Source organism: Neophocaena asiaeorientalis, unplaced genomic scaffold (assembly GCF_003031525.2).
Source record: "Neophocaena asiaeorientalis asiaeorientalis breed wild unplaced genomic scaffold, Neophocaena_asiaeorientalis_V1.1 scaffold4, whole genome shotgun sequence".
Classification (NCBI taxonomy): domain Eukaryota; kingdom Metazoa; phylum Chordata; class Mammalia; order Artiodactyla; family Phocoenidae; genus Neophocaena; species Neophocaena asiaeorientalis.
The window spans coordinates 3,546,834-3,574,179 of NW_020173682.1; the positions used below are offsets into that span (position 1 = coordinate 3,546,834).

Sequence of the window (27,346 nt, forward strand, 5' to 3'; positions counted from 1 at the left end):
CAGAGAACATTCTTCATATTATTTCAGTCTTTTTAGATTTATTGAGATTTGTTTCATGGTCCAGAATATAATCAACAAAAAATGTATGCTTAGGGCTTCCCTGGTGGTCCAGTGGTTAAGACTCCATGCTCCCAATGCAGGGGGCACGGGTTCGATCCCTGGTCCGGGAATTGAAGATCCCACATGCCACACAGCGCGGCCAAAAATAAAGAAAAAAAAAAGAGAGAGAAAGAGAGAAAATGTATGTTTATAAGAAACTGAACTGCCTGCCTATACCATTTAGTGTTCCCACTAGCACTGGATGTGTGTCCAGTTGTTGGTATCCTGGTCAGCACTTGATATTGTCTTTGTTTTTTAAAAATAACTTTATTATAGTTGGTGGATAGTGATATCTTGTTTTGATTTTAGTTTGCATTATAGGATATTTAATGGTTTGTAAAATAATTTAAATGTAATAAAGATGAATAATCATGGAATTTTGTGGGTTTTTTTTTTTTCCCCCAGTAGAGGACAGAAACCTCTAGGGGATTGGTAGCAGTAGTAGTTCATCATTGTCTGTGTGCTACAGAAGTGCTACTTTTCAGTCTTCTAAAAGGTTGAATGTTTATTTGCCTTTTAGTATTTACTTTGAAAGAGAATCTGTAAAAGCTATATGAGGATTTTAGTGATTTTTATGGTTTTGGGATAGACAGGTATAAGGTGATTTAAACTGCATTCTCCACTTTACATTTCTACCAGCAATGCATAAGAATTCCAGTTTCTCCACATTCTCACCAACACTTGTTATTTCTGTTGTTATTTTTACAGTAGCCACCCTAATGGGTATGGAGTGGTGTATCATTGTGTTTTTTTGTTTTGTTTTTATACATTTATTTTATTTTTGGCTGCTTTGGGTCTTCGTTGCTGTGTGTGGGCTTTCTCTAGTTGCGGCGAGTGGGGGCTACTCTTCGTTGCAGTGAGTGGGCTTCTCATTGCGGTGGCTTCTCTTGTTGTGGAGCACGGGCTCTAGGTGTGCAGGCTTCAGTAGTGGCACGTGGGCTCAGTAGTTGTGGCTCGTGGGCTCTAGAGCACAGGCTCAGTAGTTGTGGTGCATGGACTTAGTTGCTCCGAGGCATGTGGGGTCTTCCTGGACCAGGGCTCGAGCCTGTGTCCCCTGCATTGGCAAATGGATACTTTCTTTATTTTTAAATTTATTTTTGGCTGTGCTGGGTCTTCGTTTTGGTGCATGGGCTTCTCATTGCAGTGGCTTCTCTTGTTGCGGAGCACAGGCTCTAGGCGTGCGGGCTCAGTAGTTGTGGCACGCGGGCTCAGTAGTTGTGGCTCCTGGGCTCTAGAGCGCAGGCTCAGTGGTTGTGGCACACGGGCTTAGTTGCTCCGCAGCATGTGGGATCTTCCCCGGACTAGGGCTCGAACCCCTGTCCCCTGCATTGGCAGGCGGATTCTTAACCCCTGGGCCACCAAGGAAGGCCCTATCATTGTGGTTTTGATTTGCTTATTGGCCATTTGTGTATCTTCCTTGGAAAAACATCTATTCAAGTCCTTTGCCTACCTGACTGTCCTTATCACAATTTAATTTGAAGTAGATTGGCATAATTTAAGCATTATAATGAGTACTTATTTCTTTTTTTAAGTAAGTTGCTGGTGTCTGACTAGAACTTTGCAGTGACCAGACCATAATGATCACTGTACTTGTAGCTGTATTTGTCTTCGTTTTGTGGACTGTATCTTTTTTTTAAAGCATGGGATTAGGTAAACATTTGAAAGTGGTTGAATGTAAATAGTCATCTCCGAGATTAAGACGGTAGCATGTGTAGTTTCAGAGGAATATCTGAATGGGTTGGGCTGGTGGTTAATGCTTGGGTAGCCAGTGGAGTTGTGAAGTAAATGGAGTTTTTCTTCTAAAGTGAATTTTTAGAGGATTGGAAATCCTATTAAACCGCTTAAAGACCAAGATTATGATTTTCTCCTTAATACATAACAACTTGTATAATGATGTGGACTGAGACCCTGGGCATGGGGTTGTTACAACAGGTAGGGTGGGCGAGATGCCACAGAGGCAAGAGGAAAATTGTGTGAACTGTAAAAATCTCGATTTCTTTCTTCTGGGTTTTTTTTTAACTGATTATTTTATTTTAGTTATTTTTTTGGCCAGGCCACACAGCTTGCGGGATCTCAGTTCCCTGACCAGGGACTGAACCCGGGCCACGGCAGTGAAAGCTGGCAATCCTAACCACTAGATCACCAAGGAACTCCCTTAGCTGATTATTTTAGGAAGTTCTTAGTGAGAAATTAAAATGTGGGACTCAGGTGATGAGGATATAGGAGGAAGACTCCATTGACTAGAGTGCATGTAGCAGGAAGTAAAGAGCTGAAGAATGTAGAGGCTAAGTGAAGATCGTAGAAGGCTGGTTTTAGAGGTTGATGTGGAGCTGTTGTTGGTATAGGTGGCTTTTGATGACGCAGCATATGAAGGAAAGGGCAGTTTAACCTATTGGTTCAAGAAAAAGTTCTTTTTGTTCCTTAGACTTTTTACTGATTATGTGTTTTTTACCTTTAGGCTATCTTCTTGGTATCCTGCATCATCACATAGCACAGGGAGATCAGCTCGGTGCTTTGTGACCGCCTGGAGGGGTGGGATAGGGAGGGTGGGAGGGAGGGAGACGCAAGAGGGAAGAGATATGGGAACATATGTATATGTATAACTGATTCACTTTGTTATGAAGCAGAAACTAACACACCATTGTAAGGCAATTATACCCCAATAAAGATGTAAAAAAAAAAAAAGTCTTAGTGTGTGCAAGTGAATCCGAGGGGTTTAAAAGCCATTTTAATAGTTTTTGGTCTGAAGGGCTTGATCAGGGCTGTTTTCCTAAAGGACTGAGTTTGTGAAATTTTTTGGAATACAGTACTTTCCTCACTTTCTACCCTATGTCAGTTGGGTCAGTAGTTACATTTCCATGTATAAGAAGAGATCATTTTAGAATGATTTTGAAGCTGTAACAACCAGTGATAGTGGAGAACTCCTAATACCTCTTAAATAATTGTGATTTGTATTTTGATGAGAAAAGCAGTGTGTAAAAGTAAAGAACAAAAGAAATGTAATTTTGTTTAACTTATTTAAAGGTGGGACAGCATAATGTAAGATATGTTAATAGGAATATCAAATATGCATGATACCACTTTTAATTTGAGTTACTGTTTAAGAAGACAGTTGTCTAATGATACGAAGCATTTAAATCAAGTTGGTAAAAACCAGGTGGGTAGAATGTGTCACTACAGGCTCCAGGCTCACCTTGTATATTTCCTGCCCCAGCCCTTGAATCAGTCATTTCGCCAAAGAGCCTCGGTTCCTTCATTTGGAGAATGGTATTAGAAACCAAATCTGGGTGCTAGGTGTGCTTGTTGCTGCCAAGGTGTCATTTTTACTGACAGCAAGGATCTGTGTATGGTATACTAAGCAATGTATAGACATATACCTGTAATACTTCTTTATGTAATCATCTGTATCTGTGGTAAGCTAAAAGTGAGTTCATATTTCTGTCTCCAAGTCTAATGTGTTACCCCAGGACCATTCTAGCCTTCTCCCTTGTATGTCTATAAATTCGTATCCCAACATTGGGAAACTTGGTGCCCACATCTGCATTCTGTGTACTTAATTATTCAAGTCCAGTGTGTGTACATGTATAGCAGTATCAGAATTTTTAATTCATACCCCATGGGGAATGTTTTTTACGTGTTAGAACACGGTACTTTTGTGCAGTTCCTTTATCTGTGTTCTTATAAACCTCACTTATTTCCAGAATGAGTGAGGTTAGCCTCTCCCTCCATCCCCTCTCCATTCGGTGAGGTTGTTCCATGTATGTGTAATACCGTTAGACTATCTTGTCACATCTGCTTTCCATCCTGGGATTCCCCCGACCTCCTAAATGATTGTTTAGAATTTGCAAACATTGAACTTCATGCTTGTGTTGTAAAGATTAATGGGTTTTGACAAGGGCATAATGTCATGTGTCCACCATTACAGTATCATACAGAATAGTTCATTGACCTAAAAGAATCCCCTGTGCTTCATCTATGGAATCCCCCCCCCCCACTTTGTCCTAACCCCAGCAATCACTGTCTCTATGGTTGTGACTTTTCCAGAATGTCATATAATATAATCATTCCGTATGTGGCTTTTTCAGGCTATGTTTTTTTCTTTCACTTAGCAAAATATATCTAAGATTTATTTCTGTCTTTTCGTAGCTCGATAGCTCTTTTCTTTTTATCACTGAATAGTATTGTAAGTCTGGCTGTCTCGCAGTTTATCCTTTCTCCTACTGAAGGACATCTTGGTTGCTTCCAGTTTTGTGCAGTTATAAAGCTTCTCTGAACATTTGCATGCAGGACTTTTTGTGGAAATACGATTTCAACTCACTTGGGTAAATACCTAGGGGTGTGATTGCTAGATTGTATGGTTAAGACAACATTTAGCTTTGTATCAATAGAAACTGTTAAACTGTCTTCCAAAGTGGCTGAACCATTTTGCATCCCCATCAGCAGTGAATGAAAGCTCCTGTTGCTGTATACCCTCATCAGCATTTGGTGGTGTCGTTTTTTTTGGATTTTAGACATTCTAAGAGTTGTACAGTGGTATCTCATTGTTTTAATTTGCAATTCCCTAATGACAATGTTGAGCATTTTTTTATGTGCTCATTTGTCACCTGCATATATTCTTTCATGATGTCTCTTTTCAGATAATTTTCGATTAAAGAATTTGGTTCTGGGGCTTCCCTCGTGGCGCAGTGGTTGAGAGTCCGCCTGCCGATGCAGGGGACATGGGTTTGTGCCCCGGTCCGGGAAGATCCCACATGTCGCGGAGCGGCTGGGCCCGTGAGCCACGGCCGCTGAGCCTGCGCGTCCGTAGCCTGTACTCCGCAACGGGAGAGGCCACAACAGTGAGAGGCCCGCGTACCGCAAAAAACCAAAAAAAAAAAAAAAAAAAAAAGAATTTGGTTCTTTTGCGTTTTAAGAGTTCTTTGAAAAAAAAAAAAAAAAAAAAAAAAAAAAAAAAAGAATTTGGTTCTTTTGCGTTTTAAGAGTTCTTTGTATATTTTGGATAAAAGTCTTTCATCAGATATGTATTTTACAAATGTTTTCTCCTTGTCTGTGGTTTCATTCTCCCAGCATTATCTTTCACAGAGCAGAAGTTTTTAATTTTAATAAAGTCCTATTTAATTTTTTCTTTCATGGATTATGCATTTAGTGGTATATCTAAAGACTAATTGTCAAACCCAAGGTTATAGTTCTTCCTTTTTAAATTGGAATATTTTCTTCACTATTGTAACAATCCAAGAAAAATTTCTTACATCCACCTCATTTCTTTCTTTTTTAAAAAAATTAATTAATTAATTTTTGGCTATGTAGAGTCTTCGTTGCCACGCGTGGGCTTTCTCTAGTTGGGGCGAGCAGGGGCTACTCTTTGTTGCGGTGCGCGGGCTTCTCATTGCAGTGGCTTCTCTTGTTGCAAAGCATGGGCTCTAGAGCGCAGGTCAGTAGTTGTGGCACGTGGGTTCAGTAGTTGTGGCACGTGGGCTCTGTAGTTGTGGCTCACGGGCTCTAGAGCACAGGCTCAGCAGTCATGGCTCATGGGCTTAGTTGCTCTGTGGCATGTGGCATCTTCCTGGACCGGGGCACAAACCCATGTCCCCTGCATTAGCAGGCAGATTCTTAACCACTGCGCCACTAGGGAAGTACCTACCTTATTTCTAAGAAAGACTTGATGGCACAAATCTTTCTGAAATACTCAGTGCAAATATATATATATATATTTTTTCCTGTATGTGGGCCTCTCACTGTTGTGGCCTCTCCCGTTGTGGAGCACAGGCTCCAGACGCGCAGCCTCAGCGGCCATGGCTCACGGAACCAGCCGCTCCACGGCATGTGGGATCTTCCCGGACCGGGGCACAAACCCGTGTCCCCTGCATCGGCACGCAGACTCCCAACCACTGTGCCACCAGGGAAGCCTGCAAATATCATTTTTATTAAAATCTGCTTGCTCTCCCAAGTACTTCTTTTGTTGTTTTCTCATTTTTGTTTCATATTTCAATCTGGGTTTGAATTTCCTTTACCAGTTTATGCTTGGCTGAGTTTTCTACTGCTTTCCAGTTACCTGATTATTTCCTGTCTCCTTTCTGGTGTTCCTATTTTTGCTATTTCTTTATGACCAGAATAGTTTATAATAGCAATGAGTATACTTTGCTTCTGTTCTTTAGGCCTAAATATATATCTTATATTCTATATGTTTTTATTCTTAGAAAACAGGGATCATGCATTAAGAAAAAAACCTTAGGTGCCCTATCATGGCCTGTGATTTCTTGTTAAGTGTACAATCTACAAAATTATTTGGTGGAATAATTTCTTATTGTGGAACTTATGCTGGAGTTGTTTTTAACTTTTTTGTTGTGCTCACTAAGTTTAATTGATTTCTTTAGTAGAGGGTTGTTTAGGGAGTGTTAATTTTAAACAAGTACTTTTAAAGCTACTGGAGGACTTAGTGTCAAGAATCGGTGCTTAAACTGTGGTATTTTTAAGTGGGTTAATATGTGTGTGAGGCTATATTAGCATTTTGTTGTTCATGGTGTTAGAATTGCTAAATATGTTGTACATGTATGTATCAGACTTAAATTGTAAGGTCATTAATTATGGATACAGTTATCCCAGTCCTCTTAAGACTTTGTTTACTTGTTTACTTTTTGATGTACCTGGTAAGGATCTCATGCTGTGAGATGTAGTTGATTAAAGCAGATGTCTTAGGGGAGGAAGATAACATTTGCTGGCTGTGTAATTTGTGCTAGGAAAGAAAATGAGAAAAATTGGTAGACAGAAAGGAGGAGGCCATTCGATTTTAAAATAGCCTGGTAGAAATGAATCTGACTTTGGTGGGGGGTGGGGAAGAAGTAAAAGTTGTAAAAAGTTGTGTGTCTGTTCTTGTTGAAACTTGAGGAAGAGGACCACTGGTAAGAGGCTTTTCACGCCTCAAAGAAAAGCAGTGGTTGTTACCGAATAGTGGATGTGCAAAAACTCTATCCTGGTGGTTGGGTACTTAGTAGTTGTGTGTGTGTGATGAAAAAGGGTGGAGGAGTGTGGTGATAAGTATAGAATATATTTCAGTTGGAGGAGTGTTTTGCTCAGAGGGCGTTGTAGTTGAACAAGATTCTAATTGAAATACTTGAGAGGTTAAGGTAGCAGGATAAACAGTGCTCAACCTAATCTAAAGAGAAGAATACACAGTGCGGGGAGGGATAAATTAGGAGTTTGGGATTAACATACACAGGCTAGTCTGTATAAAATAGAAAATCAAGGGACTTCTTTGGTGGCGCACTGGTTAGGAATCTGCCTGCCAGTGCAGGGAACACGGGTTCAAGCCCTGGTCTGGAAAGATCCCACATGCCGTGGAGCAACTAAGCTTGTGTGCCACAACTACTGAGCCCGCACTCTAGAGCCCGCGAGCCACAATTGCTGAGCCCGCGTGCCACAACTACTGAGCCCGTGCGCCTAGAGCCCGTGCTCCGCAGCAGGAGAAGCCACCACAGTGAGAAGCCTGCACACCGCAACAAAGAGTAGCCCCCGCTCACTGCAACTAGAGAAAGCCCGTGCACAGCAATGGAAGACCCAACACAGCCAAAAAATAAATAAACAAAATAAAATAAAAATTAAAAATAAAAGATGATCACTCTTAATAAAAAAAAGATAGTCAACAAGGACCTATTGTATAGTACAGGGAACTATACTCAATATTATATAATAACCTATAAGGGAAAAGAATCTGAAAAAGAATGTATCTATAACTGAAGTGCTGTGCTGTGCTGTATACCTGAAACTTACGTGATATTGTAAAACAAGTATACTTCAATAAAAAACTTAAAAAAAAAAAGAATCCACAGTTTGGGGAATAGACGAAGAAACAAACCAAAATTAAAACCGCAAACATTTGTTTTAATGCTGCTTATGTTTTTAAATAAAAATAGGCAGCAGATGTTATTCACATATATGCAGATAAATTTCCCTTAGATCCAAGTTTTTAGAGCTACCCCACAATTATTTTAATTTTATTTGAATCTGTAGTTTATAATAGGGCTTTTCTCTTCTTATTTATTTTATCTAACTTTTCCTAGACCTTGGATTGTGATACATAATTCCTGCTACGTGACTTTCTAGAAGTTTATTATTTCAGTTGTCTCGGGTTTCCCAGTTCGTTTCCCACCCGTATCCCCGTATTAACTAGAAACCTGTTCTCAGGTCCTGTTACCCCTGTGCTCACTCTTGCTCATGTCATCTGCCTTGTATCAACTGCCTGTTCTATCTGGATGTCTTTTGACTGCTTCTCCGTCTTTCTTGTCCTCCCACTTCTCATTTCCTTTACAGTACTGAGAACTTTAGTTTGGGTGTCCCACGTTGAGCGTGGTGAAACTGGCTTCCCGTTTTCCCTGGTTCCTCTTCCTCCATACCTCTGCGGTCGGTGGGGAAGGTGTGGTCGTAAAGCCTGGCAGTGAGAGGCCCGGGCGTGGATGCCGCTAACCTGTGCTGCACTCCACCCCACGGCCCCTCCCCTGCTACCAGGAAACCATGCAGTTTACTCCTTACTCTTCATACTTCCCTTTGCTCCATGCCCGCGGATTAGTGTCTGAGCAGTTCTGGTACACCTGAGCTCCTGTAGCCTTCTGTGTATTCCCTGACTTGTTTCAGTATCTCCAGAGATGTTTCGTAAGTTATTTTATTACTTCCTGGAAAGTAAAAGAAAAAAACATCACCTGAGGATAAGTATTTCAATGTGGAATTTTGAAAAGTTGTAGTGAAAACTTTTTATGTAGGTAAAAGGATTAAGGTTCATAGTGACTAATGCTGTGGTAATGCGTGAAAATAAAGGCTGATTGCTTTGAAGCTTAAAATTTCTGTTTACTGTGTGGGGAAAGACCAGGCAGATTAGGCAGGGTCGGGGTAGGGGGCGGAGATTTTGGATATGGTTAAGTTTTAGGTACCTGTTAGGACACTGAGTGGATTCAGTTGTTGTGTGTCAGCAGTCGCCTTTAATCTAGAGGAATCTCTCTCTCTCTCTTTCATTTTTCATGAAATTCAGTTTTTGAAGAGTTCAGGTGTGTTTCTCATAGAATGTCTCACATTCTGGGTTTGTTTTTTACTAACGATTTTACAAAAGTTGTTACTCATGTTATTAGAAGTTTGAAAAGATATTTCTGTCAGGATAAAAACAGGGCGAAAATGAAGTTGAAACGAAGTGGAAATGAAGTAGGAGGGGCAGTGGTAAAGTGTGCTTCATTTGGAGGGCGGTGCTGGATGCAGTCGTGATATGTAAAATTGTACTGTGTGCCTTATAGCTGTTGTAAAAAAGTTATGCTTCTAAAACCGTGAGCAACATTGCATTCTTAGCCTTCTTTAAGTAATCCCGGTTAAAGTTAATGAACTTTATTATTATCTTTTTTTCTATAGGTTTAAATGTAAGACTGGCTGTTTAGTTCTACTTCTAAGGTAAGTTTTTTATTTTTATTATTTTTTTTGAAACAACATTACTATGTTAAATTTATTATTCAAGTAGTTTGTCTAGAAAGTAAATTTTAGTTGCTGAAATTGTATGCCTAACTAGTTATCACCTGGGCTTTGTCTGTTTCAGAGGATGTTGTCCCCAGGGGCGTGGTGGTTACTGCACATATAGTGTAAATAGTTTTGTGCCGGGTACTTAGGTGCTGAGGAAAATTGGGAGGCTACGCGACCTTGTAGGCACATTTCTGGTGCATCTCACTAGTCAGAGTTACTCTGGTTTGCCTGAGGATCCTGGAGTGCTGGGTTGAGTGTGTTTTCCTAGGGCTGCTGTAACAGAGTGCTACCAACTGGGTGACCTAAAAACTACAGAAACTTACTCTCTCACTGTTCTGGAGCCAGAGGTCCTCTGTGCTGCCATTGAAGGCTCTAGGGGAGAATCCTTCCTTTTGCCCATTCCAGTTTCTGGCGGTTGCTGGCATTCCTTGACTTATAGCTGCTTCACTCCCCATTTCTGCCTCTGTCTGCACATGGTCTTATTCCCTCCGTGTCTCCTCTCCTTGTCTCCAAGGATTTGGGGCCCACCCTAATCAATGTGAACTCATCTCAAATTGATTGCATCTGCCAAGACCCTAGTTCCAAATACGGTCACATTCACAGGTCCTGTGTTAGGACTTAGACATACCTTTTTGGGGAACACAATTCATCCCACAGTAGTTGGGGCTCGACTTGAATTGTAGCAAAATCGAGATGCTGTGATCCTTCTGAAGCTTGAATGCTGTGTTTTATGAGGTACTAAAATATTTGGAATTGTAAAAGTGAATCCTAGGTTTCTCAAGCCATTTTAGGGATATTTCTAGTAGACATTTCATGGTGTGTGTGTGTAAAATTTACAAATAAAAAGACTGGTTATTTGCTGGGATTTGTGGGATTCAGCTTAACGAGGATGTGGTCATCCTGGGGTGGATGTAAGAGGAAACAAAAGTAAACTAGCAGACTCTTTTCTCTGTTTGTGTGTATTTTGCCTAAAAATAACAATGCTGCTTTTTAATCAGTTTATATTAGAAAATGAAACATATATTTGGATAACTTTTTTTTAAGCTCACTAATGCACTTGATCATTTTAGAAAATAAAGAACACAGGGTCAGTGAATGAAATTCAGGGTCATTGAAATTCAGCCTCAGCTTCCAAGAGGGTTTTTGATAAGGCATACAGTGAACCTAGAGCAATGCCTGGCCTTGGTAAGTGCCTAATATGTATTAGTTATTGTTAGTGAGCCTTTCTAAGAAAGTGAAGGAGGTTTGAGGTAGTCATGAAAGGAAGGAAAGTTCTTCTCACCTCTTATTTTTGATAGTCGTACGTCTGGTTGGTTAGCGTATTTACCATTCCAGTCATTGGTTCAGTTTTGGTCGTAAACGACTGAAAAATGTAGATTACAGTTAGAATGAGAGCGTTTGTAATGCAGGACCATACATACAATATTAGACCCATGTTTAATTTCTGGGTTTGAGATTTGAAGGTAATGTTCTTCATTCTATGATGCTTGTGAATGAATATTAAAAATCCAGACTATGTTAACTTTTTTCTTCATTCTCTTCCTTCATTTAAATAAAAATAGCCGTATCGATCCAACAAGCCACAGAGCCATAATGTGGCAAAGCATCCTTTTTGAGAGGTGAATATTACGGCAAGAAAATGGCTGACAGAGGTGGGAAGATTGTTCCAGGGCAGGTGTATATTGAAGTGGAATATGATTACGAATACGAAGCGAAGGACAGAAAGGTCGTGATAAAACAAGGGGAGCGATATATCCTGGTGAAGAAGACCAACGATGACTGGTGGCAGGTGAAGCTGGATGAGAACTCCAAAGCGTTTTATGTGCCTGCCCAGTATGTGAGGGAGGTCGGCCGCAGAGCCCTGATGCCGCCTGTGAAACAGGCAGCGGGGCTGCCGAATCATTCTGTGAAAACGATGCAGAGTCTCCACCTTCAGAGGTCAACAGAAAATGTGAACAAATTGCCCGAGCTTTCAAGTTTTGGGAAGCCATCGCCGTCTGTTCAAGGAACAGGTCTTATTCGTGATGCCAATCAGAATTTTGGACCCAGTTATATTCCAGGTCAGACTGTCAACCTCAGCCTGGACCTGACCCATAATAATGGAAAGTTCAACAGTGACTCACATTCTCCCAAAGTTTCTGGCCAGAATAGGACACGGTTATTTGGTCACTTTCCTGGTCCGGAGTTCTTGGACGTAGAGAAAGCTGGCTTCTCCCAGGAACAGTCTTGTGATTCAGCAGAAGGCTCGGAACGGATTCATCACGATTCAGAGTCCGGTGATGAGCTTAGCAGCAGCTCCACTGAGCAGATAAGGGTAAGACTGAACGTGGATGATGGAACACTTGTGCCACCTTCATAGCCGTTTAATTATAGGTGTTACTATTTAAAAATTTTTCTTTTTTTGCGGTACGCGGGCCTCTCACTGTTGTGTCCTGTCCCGTTGCGGCATGTGGGATCTTCCCGGACCGGGGCACGAACCCGTGTCCCCTGCATCGGCAGGTGGACTCTGAACCACTGCGCCACCAGGGAAGCCCCTTTGTGTCAGTCTGTCAAGTAAAGTGAAGTAATTTTAAAAGCACATGCGTGAAACTGAAATGTGTTTAGAAAAGTTTAATTATTAGTGAATTTGATAAATTTTGGGCCTAAAGCTCTGTTGTAAGTTTTATTCATCAAATTAAGTCAGTGAGGCTGCTCTTAAGGTGTGTCTGATTGTAATGGAACTAGTATGTTCTTTTTCTTTTATAGGTTTTAATTTTTCTTGTGACATTTTGAATGGAGATAGGAAAAAGGGAAGGTTCTCTAGAAAAACTTCTGATGCTTGAGATCAAGGCAGTTACTGTCAGTTTATCATCATTCGTCTTAGTCTTTTCTTCAGTCCTTACGTGATACTTTGATGTAGAATATTTCTTTCGTGTGTCCTGGAATTTTTCTGCATGTGGCTCCTTATGTATTAGTTGGACTTGGGAAAGACATGTGTTTTCTCTTCCATCTGGCCATCACCACTGTTTCACACCTGAAATTACGCTTTCTGTGTAGGTCCACTAGCAGCCCTGTGTTCCCTTCATCGTGCTCATCTTAAGTTCACTGCGTGGAAGGTCATGGCTCCTGACCTCTCCTGGACTGTTCGGAAATCCTGTTCGATTTCTCTAGCCAGACCTCGTCCTGGCTCTTCGTGGCAGCTGTTTCAGACCTTTTCCGTTTTATTCAGTTCTCTGATTCACCTGCTTTTCCCTGCTGTCTTAGCAGATAGTCTTGTCTTCTGTTTCACGGCAGAAGTGAAAACTGTGGGGTGGGAACTGCTTCTGCTTGGGGAGGACGTATGCACAGCAGTTAATCGAGCTGTCCTTAGATTTGAATCCGGGTCCATATCACTTGCCGGCGTGATAATTGGGGCCAGTTACTTAACTTCTGTGTGTCTCAGTTTCCTCCTTTTGACATGGGGATCACGAGTGGGTTCCTGTATACCTAGCATGCCTGCCACTCAAGCAAGTAGAGTCGGTATCTACTGCTGCTTAATAAATTACTCCCAGATCTCCTGGCTTAAAACAGTAAACATTTATTATGTCACAGTTTCTGTGGCTCAGTCATTCAGAAGCAGCTTAGTTGGTGGTTTTAAAGGCTTAGGGTCTCTCACGGGGTTGGCGTCTTACGAAGTCTTGGCCGGGCCGGAGCAGCTGCCTCTAGGATGGTCACTCACGTGGTACTGTTTGGGCCTCTTTGCAGATGCTTGAATGTTGTGACTAGCTTTCCCCTAGACAGAGCCATCCAAGAGGGAAGAGGGTGGAAGCTGCATTGTCTTTTATGCCCCGATGTTGGAAGTTGCGCCCTGTCATGTCTTAGCAATCACACAGCTCAGCCCTGCTCTGTGTGGAGGTTACAGCACAGAGTGTGAATGTCAGGCTGCGGGACAGTAAGGGTCACCTCGGGGCTGGCTGTCGCAGTACGCATTCGGCACCACAGAGCTGTCACTCCGGTTGTCGTCGTCTGTTACAGTTATTCCCACCACGAAACCTGCAGGTGTCATCAGTGATCTCCCCCCAGTACAGGCAGTGCAGGCGTGGCATCTTCTGCCGATGAGTGGTCTCTTCATATTTGCTTTTCCCTCTTTTTCACAAACCTTTTGCTAAACACTGTGTAGCGGTGTGCTCGTATGGCTTTAGCCTCATGATTTACCAAGTTTTTTCCTTCAGGATGTACATTTGCTCATGTTTTCCTATTTTAGTAAAGCTCTTCAGCAATACCTTCCCTTCCGAGTATCACCTTATCACTCTTTACTGGCAACTTCTGGAAAGAGTTGCACGTATTTGCTTCTTTGCGTTCGCTCATTTCCTGCTCATTCCTTAACCTGGTCTCATATGCTTCACCACCCCACCTAAACAGCTTCTGCTAAAAGCTGCCCATGGTTTCATTGTTGATAAATGTACAGACAGTTAAAAAAACTTTTATATATAATCATATCATAGTTACAGTGAGCAAGATTAATAACCAAAGGGCAACTTAAAATAATTTTTCACTGAGGCATAGCACATAATCACGTGTGTAGATTGTACTAATCTTAAATGTACGGCCTGATGGATTTGTGCTTATGTAAAGCCACGAGCCCCTTCCCAGTCAGTATCTACACCCTCCCCGCCGTGTCTCTGCTAGGAGATTTTCATTCTTCTGACATGTTAGTACTGATCAGTCTTCTTTAACTAAACTTCCATTTTGAGATGATTGTAGCTCCGTAAGCAGTGGTAGGAAACCATAGTGAGGGGTCCCCTGTGCCCTCTGTCCATTTACCTCCGTTGTAACGTCTTGCCAGACTGGACTGTAGTATCACAGTCAGGGTGTTGATGTTGGTACAGGCGAGATGCTGGGCGTTTCCATCAACACGACGACCCCTTACGTTGCCCTCTTAATGGCCACACCCGCTCCCCTCCCACCCCCAATGCGGCTTAACCGCTCGCCACCACTAATCTGTTCTCCATTTTTATAATATTGTCATTTCAGGAATGTTATATAAATGGACTCACAGCCTATGTAGCTTTTTGGGATTGGCTTTTTTAAAAAAAATTGTTTATTTATTTATTTGGTCGCGTCAGGTCTCAGTTACGGCACGCGGGATCTTTGTTGCAGTGTGCGGGCTCTTCTTTGCGGCATGTGGGCTTCTCTCTAGTTGTGGCTCACAAGCTCAGTAGTTGAGATGCGTGGGCTCTCTAGGTGTGGCGCGTGGGCTTATTAGTTGTGGCGCGTGGGCTTAGTTGCCCTGCAGCATGTGGGATCTTAGTTCCCCAGCCAGGGATTGAACCTGTGTTCCCTGCGTTGGAAGGTGGATTCTTAACCACTGGACCACTAGGGAAGTCCCCGGGATTGGCTTTTATCATTCCACATAATTCTCTGGAGATTGATCCAGGTTGTTGTGTGTATCAGGGTTTGTTCTTTTTGTTGCTAGCTAGTATTCTATGGTATGGATGTACCGTACTTAAAAATAATTCACCCATTGAAGAATGTCTTGAGTTTCCAGTTTTTGGCTTTTGCAAACAAAGCTGCTACGTATAAACGTTTGTGCACAGGTTTTTGTGTGAACGCACCTTTTTTATTTCTTTGGCATAAATGCCCGTGTGTATAATTGCGGTTTAACTTTTCAAGAAAATTAAGCAGCAGTTATATGGCAGTTGCACGTTTAATTTTTCAGGAAACTGCCAAGCTGTTTCCTGGAGCGGCTGCACATTTTACATCTGTGTCAGCAGTGCTTGTGGTCCAGATCCTCTGCATGCTCACCCGCATTTGCTGTTGTCTCTTTTTTTATTTCAGCCATTCTGATAGGTGTGTAGGGATTGCTCCTGATTTTAATTTCCATTTCCCGAATGGCTAATGATGTTGAACACCTTTTATGTGCTTATTTGCCATCAATAGATCCTTCTCATTGAAATGTCTCTTCAAGGCTTTTGCCCATTTTTAATTAGACTTTTGTACTGTTGAGTTTGGAGAGTTTTAAAATTTTTTTTTTTTTTTTTAATTTATTTATTTATTTTTGTCAGTGTTGGGTCGTCGTTTCTGTGCGAGGGCTTTCTCTAGCTGCGGTGAGCGGGGTCCACTCTTCATCGCGGTGCGCGGTGCGCGGGCCTTTCACTGTCTCTGCCTCTCTTGTTGCAGAGCACAGGCTCCAGACGCACAGGCTCCGTAGTTGTGGCTCACGGGCCCAGTTGCTCCGCGGCATGTGGGATCTTCCCAGACCAGGGCTCGAACCCGTGTTCCCTGCATTGGCAGGCAGGTTCTCAACCACTAGCGCCACCAGGGAAGCCCTAAAATTTTTTAATTTTATTTTTTAAATCTTTATTGGAGTGTAATTGCAATTTACAATGGTGTGTTAGTTTCTGCTGTACAACAAAGCGAATCAGCTATATGTATACATATATCCCCATACCCCCTCCCTCTTGAGCCTCCCTCCCACCCTCCCTATCCCACCCCTCTAGGTCATCACAAAGCATCAAGCTGATTAGAGAGTCTTTTTTTAATATAGTCTAGATACTAGTCATTTGTCAGATATATAATTTGCAAATATTTTCTCCCAATGTCTTTTTGTACTCTTAACAGTGTCTTTTGCAGAGCAAAGGTTTTTAATTTTGATAAAGTCCAATTTATTAATTTTCCCTTTTATGGATCAGGCTTTTGTGTCAAATCTTAAGAACTCGCCATATAGCTCTATTAGTCAGGGTTCTCCAGGGAAACAAGCAATAAGGTGTGTGTGTGTGTGCGTTTGTGTATGTGTATGGAGAGAGATTTATTTTAAGGAATTGGCTTATGTGATTATACAAGTTGGCAAGTCCAACACCTGCAGGGTGGGATGGTAGGCCGGAGACCCAGGGGAGAGCCAGTGTTGAAGTTCAGATCCGAAGTTTGTCTGCTGGCAGAATTTATTCTTGCACGGGAGGTCAGTCTTCCGTTGTCTGAGGGCCTTCAACTGACTGGATGAGGCCACCCACTCTATTGGGGGCAGGGGGCAACCTGATTTATTCAAAGTCCACCAATTTAAATGTTAATTGCATCCAAAACACCCTCACAGAAACATCTAGAATAATGCTTCACCAAATATCTGGCCCAGCTGAGTTGACACACAAAATTAACCATCACAGTAGGTTTAGATTCTAAATATTTGCCTCAAGTTTTTTTTCCCCTAAAAGTTTATAGTTTTACATTTGAATCTGTGATCCATTTTTTAAAAAAAAATCAATTTATTTATTTTTAGCTGTGTTGGGTCTTTGGTTTTGTGCACGGGCTTTCTCTAGTTGAGGTGAGCGGGGGCTACTCTTTGCTGCGGCACACAGGCTTCTCATAGCGATGGCTTCTCTTGTTGTGACGCATGGGCTCTAGGCACGCGGGCTTCGGTAGTTGTGGTGCACAGGCTTCAGTAGTTGTGGCACGTGGGCTCCGTAGTTGTGGTGCACGGGCTTAGTTGCTCCGCGGCATGTGGGATCTTCCCGGACCAGGGCATGAACCCGTGTCCCCTGCATTGGCAGGCGGATTTTTAACCACTGCTCCACCAGGGAAGTCCCTGTGATCCATTTTGAGTTTAATTTTTGTATGAGGTTAAATCAGGGTTCATTTTTTTTGGCCTATGGGTATCTGATTACTACAGTACTGTTTGTTGAAAAGCTATCTTTCCTCCAATAAATTGCTTTTACACTTCTGTCAAAAATCAGCTGGCCACACTTGTATGGGTCTGTTTCTGGGCCATCTCTTCTGTTTCACTCAGAGACATGTATGTTCCTCCTCTAATACCACACAGGTTTCATTACTCTAGCTATATAATAGTCTTGAAATTGAGGAGACTGATTCCTCCTACTTTCTTCTTTTTCCAAGATGTTTTTGCTGTTGTAGGCTGAAGAGGGGAAGAAGGTCTTTGCAGATGCGATTAAGGTAAGGATTTTGAGATGAGGACATTATCCTGGACCCTACATGCAACCACAGATGTCCATAGAGAGGCAGAGGGGCACCACACGGAGGGAAGGTGTGAAGATGGAGCAGAGGCAGGTTTGGAGATGCCAGCTGGGATTCTAGCAGGGATCGTCTGTAGGTTCATTTGGGGAGTTATGCCACCTTAACAGTATTAACGTTTCTTGCAGGCAGGTCTGCTAGTGCTGCATTCTCTCAGTTTTGTTTGTTCAGGCAGGTCTGCTAGTGCTGCATTCTCTCAGTTTTGTTTGTTCAGGCAGGTCTGCTAGTGCTGCATTCTCTCAGTTTTGTTTGTTCAGGCAGGTCTGCTAGTGCTGCATTCTCTCAGTTTTGTTTGTTCGGGAAAGTGCTTCACTTTGATGCATGATTTCTTTAGATACAGAGTGCTTGTTGGTGATTTTTTTCTTTCAACACTTGAAATATTATACCCACTCTTTTTTTGTTTGCATGCTCTCCAGTGAGAAGTATGCTGTAACTCTTATTCTTGTTCTTCACTAGTTCAGTGTTTTTGCTTCTGGTTTCTTTCAAGATTTTCTCTTCATCTTTGGTTTTCTGCAGTTTGTGTGCGTTTTTTTGTACTTTGGTATTTGTGTAAGTTTTTGGTATTTATCCTGCTTTCAGTTTGGGAAATTTCTGTTGACATATCTTCAAGCTCATTGATTTTTTTCCCAGCTGTGTCCAGTCTACTGATCATCACATCAAAGGCATTTTTTCTTTTCTGTTACAGTGTTTTAATTTGTGGCATTTCTTTTTGATTCTGTCTTAGATTTTCCATCCCTCTGCTTGCATTACTCATTTGTTCTTGTATGTTGCCTACTTTTTCCTTTACAGCCCTTAAAATATTAATAGTAGTTATTTTAAATTCTGCCTGATAATTCCAACATCTGTGCCATATCTGAGTTTGATGCTACCCTTATCTCTTTAGACGGTTTTTTTCTTGCCTTTTGCCATGCTTCGTAGTTTTTGTTGCGAGCCAGACATGTTTTATTGGGTAACGGGAATGGAAGTAAATAGGCCTCTAGCATGCAGTGTTATGTTCAATGGGCTAGAAATTGGACTGTGTTTAAGGTTTGATGTAGTTGTAGGTACCAGACAGAGGCTTTAACTTCTTCAAGTACCCATGTTTTTGGCCTTCTCCGAGAGTTCCTCAATAGTGCCTGGCTCCCCAGTACATCTCCCTGCTGCCTTCCTGGCCGGGGCGGGGGGCGGCGGCAGTGCCTCATTCCTTGGCCCACATGCCCTCCACCGATGTGTTGGTCAGAGGATGGCCTCCTTGCTGCTCGGCGGTGGTGCAGGTTCTGAGTCTCCAGTGAGCGCCCTCTGTGTGTATGTACATAGGTCGGGGGGTCTTGTGACTGTCTGGCAGTGACCTCCCTGGTTGCTGCCTCTGCCTTCTCTGACACCACCCTGGTGGGGGTTTTAGGGTGCCTGTTACAGCCTTGCTTGCCACCGCTGGTGGTCTGTGGGTGGAATCGGTGGTTTGTTGTGTGGCATTTGGCTGGACTAGTGCGGTAATACCCAAAACCTTTCAGTCTTGCTGGTCTTCCCCTTTTCTGGATCTTCTGCTAGATGTAGAGCAGGGATTCGTTGGGGCTCTTTTGGTCTGTGCTGTTGGTGTTTCTGGGTTGCTGACTTCCCTCTTCAAACCTGTGGTGTATGAAGCCACAACTAAACCTAGGGAACTCACCGGTTTGTTGTTCATTGGGTCCTGAGGTCACAGTTGGTTTACCTTCTCTCTGCCTTTCAGAGTTGTCTTCCGTTTGTTTTGTATATTATGTTTTTATTTATACCTAGTGTGAGGAATAGGGTAAAGTACATTTCCTCCTTTTCCCAGAACTGGAAGTGATTGGTAAGTTTTTAATGGTAGTTTTTAAGTACTCGTTGTTTTGACCTCTTAACAGTCTTGGTTAGAGGATGGCCTCTTTGCCGCTTGGCAGTGGTGAAAGTTCCCTGGGGGATCCTCTCATCACAAGCTTCCATCATGCCCTGTCTTTTTCCTTTGCTGTACATCACACTTACGATTGTTTTCTTTCTTCTCATCAGTCAGTCTGTGGTCTCCAAGGCCAAGCTATCTACCATGTCTTGATCTCTCTGTCTGTCCGGTGCCTAGCATAGTACCCTGGTACACAGTAGATGTGCTAAATGCTTCTGTAATGATGACCAGTGTTTAGCCACAAATACATGGAAGGGGGAGACCTAGATTAATGTCCCATCAAAGTTGCATGTTTCTGCTTGAAAAACAGCCATCCTGCAGTGCTATGACCTTTGACACAGCATAGGCTTTATGAAGAATGTTATAAGAGAGGTGAAGTTGGGGGTAGAAAACTGTAATGCAATAGAGAGATTCCAAACTTTGAGTAAAAATAAAATCATAGGGCTTCCCTGGTGGCACAGTGGTTGAGAGTCCGCCTGCCGACGCAGGGGACACGGGTTCGTGCCCCGGTCCGGGAAGATCCCACATGCCGCGGAGCGGCTGGGCCGCTGAGCCATGGCCGCTGAGCCTGCGCGTCCGGAGCCTGTGCTCCGCAACAAAAACAAAAAAATCATAATATTCAGTCTCCCCCACCCCCCCCTTAAATTGGGTACATCATATGCAGGGTCTTCATCAGATCAAGTTTTTAGGTCATTTCAAAGTTTATACTAGTGGTTGATATGAAGATGAAACTGAAAGGTCAGTGTTAGTTCCGAGCTCCAGACCTTAGAACAGCCTTAAAAATTATACGCTTTGCTCCTGATGCCCTGTTTTTCTCTCATGATCTCATTAATATTCCTTTAATATGTGTGTCTTACCAGCCTTGAGTATCAAGTTTCCCGGTTCCCTGTAGTTAGAAAGTGAGGTCTAAAGCTGGAAAGTCGAGATGGTAGACCTTCGTCTGTGAGGCTGACAGGATGCCAGAAGAAGGGATGACTTTAGGAAGAACGCCAAAATACTGTAAAGCTGAGAATCATGTTATTTTAAAAATATAATATGAATGTTTATGATGGCTATGAATCTGGAAATGTTTATGTTCTATACTAGCTTTTTTATATTGGAAGATATATTTATAGAAAGTTTCTTCATTGACAGTGCCAGACTAATGTATTTCTGGTATTTGAAATCTAATATTAAATTCATCTGGAAAATTTTATCTATGGAACAATTCATCAACATTTCTAGGTGTTATCATAGTACACTAGGTTCACAAAATCAATTCTGTAATTTTTTATAGATTGAAGCTTTGTTTCTAATTGAAGAATATTTAAATATTACTTTTTAGTCTTTATTCCCATGTTATGTGGACTGTTAATACAGATGTTTATTGTATTTAAAAATACAGATTTTAATTATACAATCATAAATATCTGTGTATTTACAAAGAAAGAATCATACTGTATGTGCAGTTTCACCATACGGAGTATTTTCAAAATATCTGTTATGCAAACAGAATATTTACTAAACAAAGAAGAATGCTGAGAGGTGTAATTTTTCAGGCTAATTAGATTTTCGGGTTAATTCAGGATTAGGTATAAAAGGTTTCAGTGTTTGTTAGAGATTTTCCTAAATCTGTTTCCACAAAGATGGTGCTGAATCTAAAAACAGACATAAATTAGCTCTGTATAGCGACAGCTAATAATGTCCCCTCTCGTCCAGATCCTCGCTCGCTGTCGGTAGACCCTTTTGTGAAGTCCCCCACTGCCCTGCTGCTGGAACGCGTGGGGTCATTGCTTAGCTTCCTGAAAATTCTCTGAAATGCTGCTTTGCTACCTGCTCAGACTCACCACAGCTTCCTGTTTAATTTCTTTATTGCCTAGAGCAGCTCCCAGATTAGGAATTTTAGGAGATTTGGGTGCTGATGGCTTATGCTATATAATGGCTTGAATAAGTTTTAGTGAATTTGTCTGAAAACCTAATCTTCAGCATTTATATCATGATTTTCTTTGATAAAGTGTGGATGAAGTTCAGTGTCTTATTTCAAAGCAGTTGGAATTGTCTCTTGAGTGCTGGTATTATTTTACTTTTTTGTTGTTGTTGTCTTTTGTGATTTGCTCTCAAATTATGTCTCTCTCTCTCTTTTTAAAAATAAATTTATTTATTTGTTTATATTTATTTTTGGCTGTGTTGGGTCTTCGTTGCTGTGCCCAGGCTTTCTTTAGTTGGCGTCGAGCGGGGGTTACTCTTCCTTGCGGTGCGCGGGCTTCTCACTGTGGTGGCTTCTCTTGTTGCAGAACACGGGCTCTAGGTGCACGGGCTTCAGTAGTTATAGCACAGGGCTCAGTAGTTGTGGCACACAGGCTTAGTTGCTCGGCGGCATGTGGGATCTTCCCGGACCAGGGCTCAAACCCATGTCCCCTGCATTAGCAGGCGGATTCTTAACCACTGTGCCACCAGGGAAGCCCTATTTTACTTTTTAAATTTAGAGCAATGTAGTGTCTGAACTTGAGTTAGGACAGATGTGGCTTTTAAGATTTGGGATCTGCTGCTGTGTAGCTGTATGTCCATGGGCAAGTCCCCTAATCGCTGAGCCTCAGTTTTCTTACCTCTAAAAATGAACTGAGAGTTGTTGTTATATTTAATGAAGTACTGTGTGTGGAACTCCTTGTGTATGTGGCACGAGGGAAGCCCCAAGCACGATACTAGTGCTCTTCTCTCCAGTCTTATAGTTGCTGGCAGTCTTAGAGATTAGAATGCCCAGGCACGGTATGTTTAAGGGTTTCACTGCTCTTTCAGAACCCTTAGTTTTCTAAACCCTGATGTTTTAAGTTTATATATATATTAAAGATCACTAAAATCTTTCTTAGACCTTGAATCATAGGAGATGAACATTTTAAGTGGTTCCTGGTTTTTTAAACAATTTTCAAAATTATTTTTAAATGTTTTTATAAAGTAGAAAGCTGTACCTTTACTTATTTGAGTGTGAAGGTGAACTTTGTATTCCTTTTGATAATAATTATTAGTAGAATTGGTGGTATATTTTTTGGCACAGAAACTGGAGTGATTAATATCTCTACCAAATTTCAGACGGACGATCTCATAGGTGGCAGATCTACTTAATCAAATCAACTGGCAAGTATATTTAGTGGCTTTGCTTTCGAAGTCTGGCCAGCCAAATTACTGTCAGATTCTGGATTTTCTATATCCCCCTGCCCAGAACGCATAATCTAGTATTAACAGTACTTGACTCTTGAAAAATTAGTTAAAACAGTTGACTGTTTTGAGACAACCAAGATGGGTGTATCTGGTGACTTAATCATTAGATGATAAAAGCGAAAAAGCTGGTAAACTGGAACTGACATTTCATTTAAATAACTAAAATAAATAATAAATAAAAGACTCAATATAAGAATAGATGTACATGAAATCGAACATATTTGTAGTAAGCCCTTAATAATCCCTGCCTGTGTTGAACAGGAAATGTATTAATGTGAAATCTGTAGGTGGAATAATAAAGTAGTTTTTCTCTCTCCCCTCGTTAATTTTTTTTTTTATTCTTTAAACTTACTTTAGCAAGTAGTAATTGATTGGCATTTTAGTTACGTTCCAGTTCTTGGACTGTCCTTTGCTTGAGCATATAAAGTACTAAAGGGGTGGTGGGAAGTAAAGAAAAGGGTTCTGATGATCTGCAGAAATGGTCATCATCGCCACATATGGAGAGTTGTTTGTATTAAGATTGAATCTTATTTCAGTAATATTTTAATTCGTGACATCCCTGGGAGTGACGAGATCAGCAGTGCTTTTTTGGGTGGTTTTGTTAGTTTGACTTTTTCCTTTATAATCAGCTGTAAATAAAGACAGCCATATTTAGGCAAACTTACGAAGTTTTTCAACTACAGTGTCCTTTAGCTGTCCTTTCTTTGTATTTTCCGCCTCTGAATAGCATTTGGGAAACTGTCTTCTGTTTCTGCTTTCTAGGATCATCTTCTTGTCAAATCTTTCTACTAAATCAAAACAGGAAAGAATAAAAGTTGTTTTGATTTTATTTGATTGACTACGTACATATTTATAAAGTCACAGGATTCATATGAAAAATGCAATTTGATGAAAAATGCAATCAGAATTTGGTGAAAAATGCAAACTCCTCTCTCAAGAAATGCACATTTACATCAAATTTTGCTCTAATTTCAGGGTATCCAGAAACCCAGATTCTTAAAGTGAAAGTTCTGGGCAAGGTAATTATGGAGTGAAAATTGATAAATCTTTAAGGAAATTTAGGCATAAATGTCTAATTAGATGGAAATTTGGGAGAGGAGCTAGATCTGCTTGAAATTACATTTGGGTCAAACCTGAAGGCAGAATTCTTTGCGATCTCTTAGGGTGACTGCTCTCACTGTCTTTGGCATGCCTTCTCTTCTCCATGAGAAGAGCACCTTGTTCTAACTGCTGCAGGTCTTTTCTCAGAAACTCTTGATATTAGAAGGTAAATGCTTTATCATCTGTCATTAGCTTCCTCCTGGAATCAAGAGCCTGCTTTAATTTAGCATCGATCTGTTTATCAGGCTCCTTTCCGAGGATCTAGTGACAGCCGTAGACCATCTTTTCAAGAAAATGCCTGCATGTGTATTCATGCATATGGTGCCACTGGGCTCGCAATCCACATAAAACTCTTTACATCCACCTCTCTTTCACCTTTTTCCTGCCCTTTTCTCACCTTTTCCTTTTCTAAGACAAGTCGGTCTCTTTACCTTTCTTATAAACTTCACCTGTCCTTCTGCCTCATGATCCTAGATGCAATTGGCTTTATTTTACCCTTTTCTGCTTTAATTCCTGTCAGTCAGGACTTAGTGGTAGAAACCCAACTGTGCCTAGTTTAGGCAAAAGGGAACTTACTGGCTCATGTAGCCAAACTAGAGGAAGGGTTTATTCATGTAGGCGTTAGGGGTGATTGGAACTAAGGCCTTCTCACTGTCAGGATTCCTTTTATCCTTTCTCTCTTATCTCTCATTCCCCTTCCACGACTCTGTCATTCTTCCAAACAGACTTTTCCCACATGGCTATAGACAAGTTGCTGGCAAGTGCTAGGGTCACATCCTTAGTTTTTCTATTAGAGCATCTATTTAGAGCATCTATTTTTCTTCCCTTAGTTCTAATTCAGAAAATCTTGGAGAAAGAATTGGCTTGGCTTGGGTTATGCTTATGCTTATGACCAGGGGCACGGTTGGATCATACCCAAACTGCGTAGTTGGAATTTGAGTAGAAGCAGTGCCCCCACAGAAGTAGCAGACGTGCTGTTCCCAGAATAAGGGAGAGGAGCCAGGCAGGCAAAGAATAGTTGTCGACCGTATCTTCTTCTTCTGAGGTCTTCCCACTTCACACCCATTCTGTGCCAGGCCAGTTATCAAGTGCCACGAAGGCCGGGGGAAGAGCTGGCCAGGACGGAGTTATCAGGCTGATTCCAGTTCAGCGTAGGAAGAGCAACGTAATATTTCCTTTGTGCACATCCTACTGTCTTCAGATTGTAGTCTTTAAAGCCAAAGATTGTATCCTACCCATTTCTGCCAGCAAACTTCTGACAACAGATAATAAAGAATCTGTACAGTGAAGGAAAAAGCAACTTAATATGCTTTACACGATACGTCTGCAGTTGATAAGAGGTGAACTTGTGATGGTTAATTTTAGGTGTCAGCTTGGCTGGACCATGGCGTCCAGGTACTTGGTCAAACATTATTCTGCATGTTTCTGTGAAGGTGTTTTTTGGATGAGATTAACATGTAAATTGGCGGACCTTGAGTAAAGCACGTTGTCCTCCATTATGTGGGTGGGCCTCATCCAATCGGTTGGAGGCCTTAACAGAACAGAGAATAGAACCTCCCCTTGGTAAGAAGGAATTCTGCCACCAGACCGCTCTTGAACTTGAACTGCTGTGTTTCCCTTGGTCTCCAGCCTGCCAGACTGCTCTGTAGATTTTGGACTTGCCAAGCCTTCACCATTGCATGAGCCAATTCCTTAAAATAAATATTTTTCTATATCTGTCTATCTGTCTATCTCTCTGTCTGCCTGTCTATACACCTCTTCTTGTATCTGTTTCTCTGGAGAACCGTAATGTACAGGTTACAGCTGCTGACTGCTCCACGCTTCTGTCATCACAGATCCAGAAGAAAGACCTGGAGTTCGTATGTGAAATCCTTTGCAGGGACGGCTCACCTTAGCTTAATTAAGTCTTGTGCTCGTCTCTGGACCAATTCCTCTGGTAGGCAGGTTGAGCGCTCTCATGCATCAGCACCGTACTTATTGCCAGCCCATCACGAAGAAGGCATGAGGTGTGCAGGGTAGTATGATTGGCGGTACCACCAGAGTCCCAGCTTTCGGGGGAGGGCAGATAACCAGAGGAAGGGCCGCGGTGGTGCTTGCACCTAAAAGGAGGGCCTGCTGGGCAGTCAAAACAATACATGTTCTTATGGCACAATTATTTGCTACACATTGGAATATATCTGTCTTTTGGAATATGGAATGAGTGTATTCTTTATGTTTTAGAATTCGTGGATACTGTGTAACATCAATTGCATATAAATTTCTTCACTTCTGTAGACCAGTTCTGATGGACTTTAATGCGTGAATTTTCCAGTTTGTGATTTGAAGTCTTAGACATGTTTAAAGATTAAAGTCACAGTGTCAGTTGACTTGAAATACTGGAAATTTCTCTGTCTCTTTAGATGTATGTATGCATATAGGTATGTATGTGCGTTTGTATGGATGTGTGTAAGTATAAGCATCTGTACATACGTGTGTACATATGCATATGTGTATGCATGCATGTGCATGCGCACGCACATGTATGTACGTACGTGTGTGTGCATGCGTGTGTGTATACACACATACATAATTTTAGTATGATTGTCGTAGAGTAGCAGTAGAAAAAGATGGTTGGAAAGATGACATAATTTTAAGACTCATTTAAAAATGTGTTCATTAAAAATGTTCTGTGTTTTCACCCTGTTTCCTTCGTAGGAAAGAATTTGCTAATCTAGGTGACATATCAACAAAAACAACAGATGTGAAAACGTTTTTGCATTTTTGTTGAGAAAAATCTCATCTGTATGCATAGAATATCTTTAGCAATTGCTTCAGTAAATGCCAGACAGATGGTTTAAACTCAGGATGGCTCCTTGAACAATTTTACCACAACAATCATTTTGAAACGTGTTATAACAACATTTGAGCTCACATTTCTGGAGAATCGTGAATGTAACTTGGTACATTAAAGGGAGAGGGAAAGGACTAGGCTTCTAAACCAGAGAAATTTGTGTTTCGGAGCCTTTCTACAAGATGCTTGACTTCTGAAGCCCTCTTTCCGTAACCTATGGTTGAATACTACCTGTCTGTTTTTCTGTCTCATAGAGAGGAATTCAGTAACCTAAAAGTGGTTGGAAGGTAGGTGAGTGACAACTTGGTTATAGAGGAGAAATAGAAAAACGAAGAACTAGAGGGGATTCATTAATAATAATATAGTGAGAGACAGGATGATGGAAGGAACTAACCATGGTTAGTTGAGCGTCTTTACTTTGTCAGGCACTAGAATAGATGCTTCCATATGTGGTTGCTTCACAGCTGCTTTGTAAGGCAGGTAGGGATAATTTTCTTTTTACATTGAAGAAACAATTGCATATTCTCAGTTTATGAAGTCAAGGGAGTATTTATACCTTTAGAAATACTTAAGGGCTTCCCTGGTGGCACAGTGGTTGAGAGTCCACCTGCTGATGCAGGGGACACAGGTTTGTGCCCCGGTCCGGGAAGATCCCACATGCCACAGAGCAGCTAGGCCTGTGAGCCATGGCCGCTGAGCCTGCGAGTCTGGAGCCCTGTGCTCCGCAACGGGAGAGGCCACAACAGTGAGAGGCCCGC

At 41.7% G+C, this 27,346-nt stretch overlaps 1 protein-coding gene across 7 annotated transcripts in view; it reads left to right on the forward strand.

Moving 5' to 3' along the window:
• Positions 1-9,482: 9,482 nt before the first annotated feature.
• The window catches only part of ARHGAP12 (Rho GTPase activating protein 12), a 92,672-nt gene continuing 74,808 nt past the window's right edge, over positions 9,483-27,346 (forward strand). For all 7 annotated transcript variants that reach the window (XM_024750046.1, XM_024750048.1, XM_024750047.1 and 4 more), the window contains exons 1-2: positions 9,483-9,525; positions 11,154-11,905. In XM_024750046.1, the coding sequence (XP_024605814.1) occupies positions 11,231-11,905 (675 nt within the window). In that variant the 5' untranslated portion in view covers positions 9,483-9,525; positions 11,154-11,230. The remainder of the gene's footprint in view (positions 9,526-11,153; positions 11,906-27,346) is intronic.